This window comes from Mercenaria mercenaria, unplaced genomic scaffold (assembly GCF_021730395.1).
Source record: "Mercenaria mercenaria strain notata unplaced genomic scaffold, MADL_Memer_1 contig_3485, whole genome shotgun sequence".
NCBI classification, from domain to species: Eukaryota; Metazoa; Mollusca; class Bivalvia; order Venerida; family Veneridae; genus Mercenaria; species Mercenaria mercenaria.
This window is the reverse complement of record NW_026461627.1, coordinates 31,173-43,181: the sequence shown is the minus strand read 5'-3', so window position 1 is coordinate 43,181 and position 12,009 is coordinate 31,173. Positions and strand designations below refer to the sequence as shown.

Sequence of the window (12,009 nt, the reverse complement as noted above, 5' to 3'; positions counted from 1 at the left end):
CGCTCCCAGCCCGCAATCAGACTGCAAACTTCACTGCCAAGCTACTTTAGGAGACTTATGGATGTTTCCACGGTTTTCCTTATCACTTGCCTAGTGATGAAGGTAGGAATTTTGAAAGTGTTGCAGAGTACTCAGTTTTTGTTAAACGAATATGATTTTTGCTACAAAATTATTTAGATTACAGTATCTATTTAATACCTTTATATTTTTCTCACAAGCTACAATAAACTGCCTTTTAATATATATGTAAATTGATAAAATGTTAAGATTACCGTTTTAAAGGAAAACTGAAGCCTTGAGTTTGTTTTGTATCTACGTTTGGAATAAGCATTCCAATTTAATGAGATTTAGCATTTGCTCGACAATGGAACCTTACATATAAGAAGAAGCGAAACACATTTTATTTATAAGCCTAACTTTATAGCATGCTAGACCAGATCTTTTGATATATCTTCATTATTTTTTTTGTTTAACTTTGTGGACGTATTTTGCTTCATCTTAGTTTCAGTTGAAAGATACAATGTTTTGGTTATATTTCCCGGAAGCACAGAGCACCCCAGACACAGTCATAGAGCAATGCATCGCAAAGAAGGCCCACAACAAAAAGAAGCAGTTACGGAAAAATATTGCAGACGGGTTGCAACAATGAGTACTTAATAAATATATGCAAAGTGCAGACAAATGGGGATGGGTTGATAAGTGGTAGATAAAAGAGGTTAGATGTAGAGGAAAGGTAGAGCAAGGATAGATATTCAACAAGAAAAACATTCACGTTCCAAAAAACGCAGTATTCCTACAACGTCTTGTATCATAGATCGGTGTCTTTTCTAAAAATATTGGAGCAGGTAAATACACTGAGTGCAGGGTGCGGTAACTAAAAGTGTGCAGGTATTAAATACCCGCACGCTAGTTACCGCACTGTTGGATAGGAAAATATGCCAGCGTGTCTGGGATAGCCGACAGTGAAGTGAATCTATTGATTTTCTGCTCTCGCATTGGTTTACTTTACCTTGGCTTTGTAAAGCAATGATTTTACGAACTCACTGAACTGCTGTATATGGATGGCTATGATACAAAACAGAAACAAAAACATCAAAACTCTCAGGTAAACGATTTATACTCGAGGGCTACGCCCTCTCGTACATATCGTTTACTCTCGAGTTTCAATGCTTTTCTATTACTAAGTCACGCATGTACAAGACGCACACTCACACACATATGCACGCACACAGACACAACTATTATACACAGAAAAACAAAAAGAAAAGTAAGAAAAAATAACACTCTATGGCACCGTCCATAACAAACACGAACAAATACATATACACACACGCTCATAAGCAGGAAAATCGAACAGTACGGCACCGCCAGAGGACGACCGGCGGTCAAATTATGGTGGTCACGATAACTTACTCATAGCAAATGGAGAGAGTCAGCAAATGCAAGGGAGCATACATGCAAGTGAAAGGGATTGGATGGGGCGATGGTTGGTTATAGAGGTAGAGAGAGAAAGAGGAAAGAAACGCTAACAACAAATAAGACAATGTACACAGCACAAAGTACGAGACGGACTGAGAAAAGGTTGAAGATAGGGGCACCGCCTTGGAATGGTCAGTAACCTATTGAAAAGGAAATTTAGGGTTTTAAACCCGCTTAGGGCATGCCGACAAGGCACTTAACCTATTTCCAACAAATTAGAAAAGACAAAAATAAAATTACTCCCCGCTGAGAAAGGCTCTAACATTAGTGGCAAAATACCAGACAATATAAAGTAAATATAACAATAGGTCAGCCTAAGGTATAATTACATCAATGCACTCAAAAACATGTCTGAAGTCAAAGCATCAAGAACCTTACTGTTAAAAGCATGACTAAGCAAGTTGCAAGACAAAATGCCACTCCGTCTGTCCGTTTTAATTATAAAATTCAAAACTTTAAACGCAATGCTTACGTTCATCAAATATTTGTAAGATGTGCCAAAATATTTATTAAAAAAAAGGATAAAGTGCGAAAATCGTTAAGCACAGTGCTTGCTTGGTGACTGATCCTGAAAATAGGGGGCGAACCCAAATGAAAAAAAGGTGCGCAAGTTCATATCAGGATTAAGACCCATGCAAGGTTTCATGAGTCTATATCAAATACTTCTTGATCTAGGCATGTCACAAAGTTAAATTGTGCATTCTGACTATTTCAGGGGCAATTACTCTGAAAATAGGAGGCGGAGCAAGACAAAACAAAAATAGGAGGTGCGCAAGTTCATAAAATGATAAAGACACATGCAAGGTTTAATCAATTTATATGAAATATTTTTTCAGCTAGGCGCATCACAAGGTGAAAATATGCAATTTGGACTATTTTAGGGGCTCATGCAAAGTTTTAAGAATCTATATCAAATACTTTTGGAGCTATGCGTGTCTCAAGGCGAAAAGGGTCAATTTTGACTATTCCAGGTGCCAACATTCTGAAAATAGGGGGCTGAGCCAGTTGAAAAATAGGAGATGCACAAGTAATATCATGATAAAGACTCATGCATGGTTTCATCAATTTATATCAAATACTTCTTGAGCTAGGTCGGAAGCACGGACAAGACCAAATCTATATGCCCCCAGCACTCATGGAGGGGTGGGGGAAGGGGCACAAAAAATTTAAGAAAATAATGATACTTTAAAATGGAGGGATACTGTTGCTAATAATAAATTGAAAACAAAATGTGTAAAGGAGAAGGAAATCATAAATTAGTTGTCAATTATTTTGCCAAAAACAGGGAGCATATTGTTAATTAAATTATATATTGAATGTGTTTATCATGAGAAAGCTGCTGTCAAAATCTGGTATGATATAAATCTTGTATAGTATTATGTAAAATAATATATTCTTCGCCAATTACGGATTCGAAAACAATAAAATGAAATTGATTATAAACTGGGGGATTTATTTAACAAGTTATAATGATTGCTATTATTTCGTGACTTCAGCCAAGCTAAGTCAAAATAGTATAAAAAACAAATTTTGAAACTTTTACCTTGGCTTTCTTGCTGGTTGTTGACACTTGCATCCACTTTCATTATCAATAAACTTTTGTCTTCTAGCACCATTTCCAGAACATCACTATCTAATTCTAAATCTTGATCATCCTCTGACACAAAGTAAATGTGAGATTCATCGGAAATTCCAAACTTTTCCTTACCTTAAATAATACAAATTGCTCAATTTCAGTTTTAACAAAAAGGAGAAGAAACAAATAACATTTATTATAGAAGATTTCTAAGCTATCAGGGTTTCTTACAGAAAAAAGCTTCTGTTTCTAGTGCAAGTAGTTTAACATGCAGCGGAGAACTAAAACGATATCTCGCGTGCATATTATCAAAATGGTCTATGTTTAAAAAAAACAACATCTTATTCTCGAAACTGCCCGTAATCTATAAACACATTGAAATAAAACGTGCATAATATCATCAAATATTTTCTGCGTATAAAATAGATTTCATGAAAAGGCCGTTTATATTTTAACAGGTATTCCTGTATCTATTTTGCAGGTCTTAAAACTAAATGAAGGTCATGCAAATGTACCAAATGATGGTTGGTGCTTCTTTTCTGTCTGTGAACAAGGTTTCTTTAGTTTTAACAACATAGTAGATTCTACCTTTTGTGACTAACAGACAAACTGGCTGATAAACGGGAGGTAAAGCTGAAATTCGACCTAGCATACAAATTACTGTTTACTTTTGTTTGTTTGTTTTATGTGTTTAATGCCACAGTAAGGCTGTTAACCTTCAAGTTACCAGTGTTCCTGTATTCTTTAACAAGTACAAACCTGTTCTCCGCCACAAGTTAATGTAAACTCCCACACTTGTATGAATTAGACGTAGAGGCAGAATAATTTCAGACACAATGTCGTTTACCAAATCGTTATGGAGAACTTTCTTAAACTTAAATTGCGAGTTTTATTCTCGCATGCCGTCTTATTCGTGATAAGTATACTAGCTATACTTAGAAAGATAATTTTTATTTTCGTAATAAGCGACCGAATAGTGATCAGCATAAATACTAATATGATTTTAAACTGAAATGAGTTTGCATAGTATTACAATAAATTGTTCAAAATACAAGCTAGTAATTGTAATGGTAATGTAAAACATAATTAACTAAAAGTATTGACAGCATTTTTTCTAAGATCATATTCTAACATGCCTTGCGTTGGTTTCAAATTAAGAAAATGTTCAAGAGAAGAAGTTCAAGCTCTGTTTATTCTGACGGTTGATGCGCGGACCGGTAAGAAAAAACTATGACGTAAATTATGACGTTAAAGTGCCTTATGAAGTCTAGCTCAGTACTATTCGGATTAATGAAGACCAACATAATTCTAATCGATTGATTTCAATGAACATGTAAGAATATAGTTAGAATAAAGTCAATTAAGGACTTCTTGCAGTTTGTTGTCTAATTTACCACTGTTCATCGTTCAGACGCGTGATAAACTTAACAAACCACTCGAACGCCTTGTTTATTTGTGAAATATATAATAGATGTGTAGAAGATCCTACAACCTATGACAAAAATAGTTTTACAAAATCGTCTCGCGTGGACATAAACGTGTTGTCTACATGATGAAGATGTTTACAGCATACGTAAGGTTAACAACCACAACATCTATGTTATTGCCAAAGATGAAATGGCAATATAAATATTCGTCCACGAAAGTGGCTTGTGACTTAAAAACACTAAAAAATAGTATACAAACATTTCTTCACAAACGTTTGATACGTTTCAAAAACCATCAAATATTTCTTCTTTTCAGATACATCTGTCACCTTGAACTGTTTGAATGCTAAATTGAATGTAGATCTTTCCATTTCTCCCTGAAACTAAAGATAAATGAAAGACACCAAAACACGTCGCTAATTTAAAATCTTTCTTAAGTTGTAGTGTAATAAGTTATATCCATAAACACAATTAAATATGAATATGGTGAACAAAAGCTTCAAATAACAGATGAACACAAAAGAGAATATAAAATTGCGATATTCCGATATAGAGATACATACACAAACATAATGTTTAACAATGTAAACTAGCATGCCATACACAAATATCAAATAAAGTCAATTATAGCAGAGAATAGCGCTTGGATATCATATTGCACAAAACAATGCATTGGCGTACCCGAACTATAAGTTGAATTTTGAAACGTTTTTGGCGTTACATTTTCAAATTTATAAGAAAAGAGGAACATTTCGACGTATGAACGCATAGAAGCAAACTGATAACAGTTCTCATTGTCTGAATCTGTTCACAGGTGATTTTGTTCGTTTTGCTCTGAGACAAAACTCGATAAGATACCATTTTGTCCAAAAGTATGTATATTGTAAGACAATGTTTTGGATTTTTAATGTATTATCATTCTAAAACAGTTTATAGTCGAACAAACAATAGAATATATATGACATATATGATAATGAATCTGTTGACAGACTTGCTTATGTGCTTGCACAACTGACAAGAACAGGTAACAACAAAAACTGGCAACAAATTGGCAACGTATATCATATTACTAGTTTGTTTAAAAAAAATCCGGTAATTTTTGTACAGTGGTAATGAAAATCATGAATGGTACAAATGTAAAATCGCTGCACAACTATAATTTATAGAATAGTGTCCAATGCTTTAAAAGTGTGAGTACATATATAATTTAAGTATACAAGCATATTGTTTTCAATCTATTCAAAATAAAAGAGAGAAATCAGTAAAAACATTGAAAAATATTGTTTGACTTTTCAAATTAAATTGACAATCATTAAACCAGCATGTTCATTTGTATTTTATTAATTCATATGTATATATTCAAACTCTTAATTATTCCCCAGGTAGGTACACAAAGTTTGAATTGGAAGCTGATCATATGACTGTTTAGGTAAGAGTATGAACTATATCGGGTCCTTAATTTGTGCATGAGGAAGTCGAATATATAAGAACGGGGCCAGTGAGGTCTACCATGCATCCCCACTCTATCAAATTGCTCGGCAGGACCAACTCCTTCAAAATTAAAAGTGTTCCCGTGAAAGGACTCTTTTAAACCATATATGATTTCACTGTTCTCATGGCAACCGTTTATTTTTAAAAGGACAACCACATACATGATAATCAATCTTTTCTTGGTCAGTTTTGGTGATTAAACAATGAAAATTTTGTCAAAACGGAGCTAAGACATTGGCCTTTAAATAGCAAAAATGTTTCTGTTAATTAACTAGTTTGCTTATTCATGAATATTGATGAAAATATTACAAAATGGCAAACATTTCTTAAAAATAACATTTTCTAAGTTTTAAATTAATTTAAATGTTCCAAACAGCTTTGATCTGGTCTTGAGGTCTCTCAGTGTTTTCAATGTATTAATTTCGTACCCTTAAGGTATTCTTTATTACTTAAAACTGGATTTGCTCTGCTAATTTGCATAAAATGAACCAGTGTCACTAATAACGAATAAAATTCTGAGACCACTAAAACAGAATAAAATGATATAATTAATTGTTATCAATGAAATAACAATTTTATGTGGTCTATAATGTTTGCAGACATAGAGTAAACACTTTATTGAAGGAAGAATAAAAATGTAACACACATTACACATGTAAAGTTACCATTTTAACATCCTTGTTGTATTACATCAATTATTTAGAAAATATTCCTGAAACATAATCAATATTACTCATTTAGTACTATAATAATACAATATGCTTCTTCACTTGTCTGATTGTGTGATTTTTCCGTAACACTCTTTAAAACACGTTACCATTACCATTATTTTAAAAACATATTCAATAGGAAATTGAAGCCCAAATTGTCACATACTGAATTATTTAAACTGTTAGCGGTAAATGTTAAGAAAGTTTACTTCTGTTATTAAAAATTGCCTAAAATATATAATGCACCATCCATGTAATTATACTTTTAGATGGAATTTCAATAAAACATACAATGATATTAATAATATTATGATCATACGCCTCAAATTGTGTTCAGTTCATAGTTTTCAGACATTTCATTTGATTTTGGATTCAGACTGCAACTTATCCATACAAATTTACTACAACAGCACACTGTTTAAGCTAGTGCTAGGGGTGTGAGGGCAATTTCGCATTTCACTACTGTAACATCTAACGAACATACACAATCAAATCAAATCTACTGTTATTTTGCTTGGTTGCGTTGTTATACTTCAAAAAGGATCATCTTTAAAAGAATATTTGCTGTCACAAAGACGTCTTTAAGTGCCATGTGATGGTTGTAAAAAGTCTTCTCATGCTCGGTTTCAGTGTTTATAGAATTCCTCTTAAGTCATTGCTAGGGTGCGTAATAGGATGTGTTTCACGCTTCATTATCTTTTAGAAACAGGCTTGATTCGCTATCTATTTGCTAGACTGTTTACATTCTTTGCTTCTAAAGGATCTTCGTTCTTTTGCAAAATGTTTTCAGCAACTCTGAAGTGCTGTTCAGAAAACACTCGGTATCTTCCTAGAACTTTTGAATAGCATTATGTTGTTATTTTTTTAACAATTCTTGTTTTCAAAAACTTAATATTATTCACATTTTTGACATATTTTTTAATTTTCCTAAGTTAAGATCTAAAGATTGTTTAAAGTGCCTTAATTTTTCGTTTTGGTTTTTAGTTTTTGTTCATTGCTGCTTTTCAACACTGAATAACTTATTAATAAGCCAATAAATATCGTACTACAATGTTTGTTTTTCTGAAACTCAGAATCAAAATGCTTAATTCCCCACGTAAATTACTGCATAGATGCACTTCACATTCACACAAAACAAGATATTTATTCCATCAAAAACATTTTTCATGAAAGGCAGCCCCAAATTGTAACCCTTTTATCAGTGTATAGATTTTAGCAGGGATTTATACATAAAAATATACTCGGTAAAATGTTCTGCACACATGGAAGTAAGTTTTGGGAGACTTTAATTTTATTATATGACACACAACAAACATCAATATACCAGATTAAACTTTAATCACAGACCTGAAAACGAAAATAAAATAGTATCCGTTCTTGAGTAATCCATAGAAGAAGTCACCAAGGGTCCCGTGTCAAAAATGCTTCAATCGGTGTTTTACTACCAAACACTTATAAGGCATGTGTCATCGACTCTACGCTGAATGTTTATTTTTTATTTTGTTGGGTTTAACGTCGCACCGACACAATTTTAGGTCATATGGCGACTTTCCAGCTTTAATGGTGGAGGAAGACCCCAGGTGCCCCTCCGTGCATACTTTCATCACGAGCGGGCACCTGGGTAGAACCACCGACCTTCCGTAAGCCAACTGGATGGCTTCCTCACGTGAAGAATTCTACGCCCCAAATGAGGTTTCGAACCCACATCGATGAGGGGCAAATGGTTTGAAGTCAACGACTCTAACCACTCGGCCACAGAGGCCCCTTACGCTGAATGTGACAGTCTGCAATACGTCTTCTCATCAAACTCTCCAAACGACAGATTTTGGCCTGTGGAGTCAACACCTATTCCTGATGGTGGATTGCGAGTGACTGTGCAAGTGTGGTTCTATTGTAAACGCGTTTGCTCATGGTACGACCTAGAATGTTCCATACATGTTCTATGCATGCCAAATCTGGTGACATCGGTCCTCTTATGTTTCCTATGTTGCTTAAAGTGATATCTTTCTAGTAGCGCTGATGCTCGCCCTAACCATTACATTGCCTGCGTTGTAGGTTGTCGATTGGCTTAACATTAGGCTCCAAATGCCGTTTATCGCGCCGACGCCAAACCCGGATACGACCATCGACCTTTCTTAGACAAAGCCTGGATTCATCAGAAAACACGATTTGTGAAAATTGCCGTCTGTTCCATCTGCTTTGATTAGTACAAAATTGACGCCGCAAAACCCTGTGTCGTGGTGAGAGCTGGGGCTTTTTTGCAATCACCCTGGATTTGAAACCTGCAGATTTTACACGATTCCTAATTGTCTGAACAGACACAGGCTGCCTACGAGCATGACGTATCATTCGTTTAAGACTAGGACCATCGACAAAGTGCCTCCGGGCAACGGATGTAACAATATAATGATCCTCCCGGCTGGTTGTAATCCTCGGCCACTCGGACCTAGGTCTGTCAGAAACGGTCCCTGTTGCTTGATACCGCTAATTAAGACAAACAACAGTACTCCGGTGAATTCCAAATATCACTGCAACATCATGGGGTCGCATACCAGTTGGTAAATGTCTCAGGGCACGAGCCCGGTCTTAATAAGTCAGTCGTCTTTACGGACGCCTTGGCAGTACATTAGTCATTACTGTGACAGTGGCCAAACTTTGAATATGGACAAATCGGCGGTTTATTTTCTTTTAAAAATTCATTTTACAAACAAAGTAATTAAGTAATTAAGTTTCCAGGTGTTTGATTGATCAACAGTAGAATACATTATTCATATTCAGGACTTTGTCTGTGTGACTGTATGGTTAGTGTGTGAGGAAAGAATGCAAGAAGACTTTTCTGAGCATTTTTCAAATTTACTACTGCTAATTTTGCCACTTTTGAAGGTTTACCACTAGTGCATATAAACTGTTATAACTTGATCATTTATGTATCGATCTTCATTCTGTTTCGACCAGTGTCCTTGTAACAGATATCTGTTGACTATGGTAAATCCGAAAATGCATGTAATTTTTTAATTTGCGCTATAATGAAGAAAACATCCAGCTGTGCAGGACTTTTTTTTACCGAGCATGTATACAGAATATATACATAAAAATACATAATCAATGTAAAATGTAATTATTGACAACAATATTGAAACCATCAAATAAAAGAACACATAAAATTAATAAAATGATATTAGTATACATAAACTGAAAGATGCATTAATCTAAAATGAAAAGGGAACATTGAATGTTAAATGACTGTTTCAGATGGTCTCTTGGTTGACAAACGTAATGAAAGAATGTTAGAATTAATACTTTAAAGTTTCAACAAATCAATGAAAACACTTGAGAGGCATTCAGAACAGATCAAAACTGTCTGATCTATAATTTCTAAATAATTGATGTAATAAAACAAGGTTATTAAAATGGTAACGTAACATGTGTAAAGCATGTTACAAACTGATCCCTCCTTCAAAAAAGGTATTTAAACTACATTTCCAAACAATATAGCACAGGTAATTGTTATTTTATTGATGACAATTAATCATATCATTTTATTAAATTTTAGTGGTATCTAGTTTCCTGAGACGTCGGTTGTGGTAATGGTTATTTTTATGCAAATTAGCTAAACATGCCTATTTTGAGTAAAAAATACCATCAGTGTTACAAAATACTATTTAAGAAAACACTGAGAGACTTTCAGAGCGGACCAAAACTGTTTGGTACATTAAAATTGATTTCAAACTTAGAAAATTTTCTAATATTTTTTTTTTGTCATTTTGTAACATTCTCAACAGTATTAATGAATATGAAAATTAGTTAATTAAAATAAAAATGCTGTTATTTTAATGTCAATGTCTTAGCTCCATTTTGATATCATTTTTATTGCTTTATCACCAAAACTGACCAAGATATAACTGATAATCTTCTATATGTTTGTCATTTCCAAAAATGAACGGTTGCCATGGAAACAGTGAAAGCATATATAGTTCAAAAGAGTTTTTTTTCACGGGAACTTTTTTATTTTGAAAGAGTTGGTCCTTCCGAACAATTTGGTACCTATGAAAAATGTCTAGGGGCGGGAGTGCATGGTAGACCATGATGGTGGGGGTCCAATAAGGTCTACCATGACTTAATTTATATTATCACACACAATATATCAGTTTGTAGGTCCTGCCCCAAGTGTTATTGGGTATGAATTTAATATAAATTATGTCACTTATGTGGGCGCTGTAGGACAAAAGATGCTGTTTATCGATGTTTTCAGTTTGAATGAGGCGGTAATATGAGGTTCAATGTCATTTATGTCCAAGTCTGCTCATAAGTCTTGTCGCAAGGATTGTTCAATGTGAGCTAGCATTAACTAAATTAGGTCATTGATGTAGGATGGATGTAATTTGGTTTATACGGACGGACGGATGGACTGAAAGACAAACGGAAAGATAAGAAAAAGACAGTCCAGGTTGCATACAAGGGTTATTTAGCACCAGTATGAACTAAATTGGGCCATTAATGTGGGCTGTAGGCAATCTAGTTCGAACAAACGGATGAACATTGCCATCCCAATGTCCGGGGTCATAAACAGATATTTTTTACTTTTTTCATTTATTGCATTCGTTAAACACTGAAAGTTTGTCATATGGGACGAAAACGTTTTAAAACCTGGAGTATGTATAATGAGATCATGTTTCAAAATTCCTTCAAAAACGTCTGCCTGTCTACTTTCTATATACATAATCTATAATCTACGACATTGACGACATACTTGTAATAAAAGTCTTTCACCCAATCGTCAGAGGCTGGCAAAATACTGACAACGTAAAATACACTGTCAACTACGTAAGTAATTTAACAGAAGTCATACTGTTTCCAGTAGGTTGCCGTTAGAAAGAAACAATCTCAGATAAAAAGTTACGCAAATATCTCCATTCATTTATCTTCATCCATATCAGACTAAATAAAATCTTAAACCTGAACACACACACACTAAATAAAATCTAATGGAAACACGTACTGTTACAACTTATCAAACTGACAGAAAATAGTAAAAAACAAAAATCTGTTTCTTGATTTAAGGGTTTCATCGTCCAACATCTCATATCTGTCAAAACTGTATCATGTCAAAAAATTAACAAATGTAAAACGAATTTACCTTAAAAAATCCTTGGTATTTCCATACGACTGAATCAACGAAAAGAAAAATTAACTTTAACAGTCATATGTATGCAAAGATTGATTTCTATCTCAATAATGTTAACTCTTTATTCAATATTTATTCATAACACTCAGTACATTAAAATACATATCTATTCAATTGAATAAAAGGAATGCATTCAATCGA

At 34.0% G+C, this 12,009-nt stretch overlaps 1 protein-coding gene across 1 annotated transcript in view; it reads right to left on the bottom strand.

Moving 5' to 3' along the window:
- The window catches only part of LOC128553109 (uncharacterized), a gene marked incomplete at its 3' end in the record, with an annotated part of 29,171 nt that extends 24,207 nt beyond the window's left edge, over nucleotides 1-4,964 (bottom strand). Inside the window, exons 1-2 of the mRNA XM_053534223.1 lie at nucleotides 4,742-4,964; nucleotides 3,023-3,187 (exon numbers count right to left, since the gene is read on the bottom strand). Coding sequence (XP_053390198.1) covers nucleotides 3,023-3,187; nucleotides 4,742-4,853 — 277 coding nt within the window. The remainder of the gene's footprint in view (nucleotides 1-3,022; nucleotides 3,188-4,741) is intronic.
- Nucleotides 4,965-12,009: the final 7,045 nt, after the last annotated feature.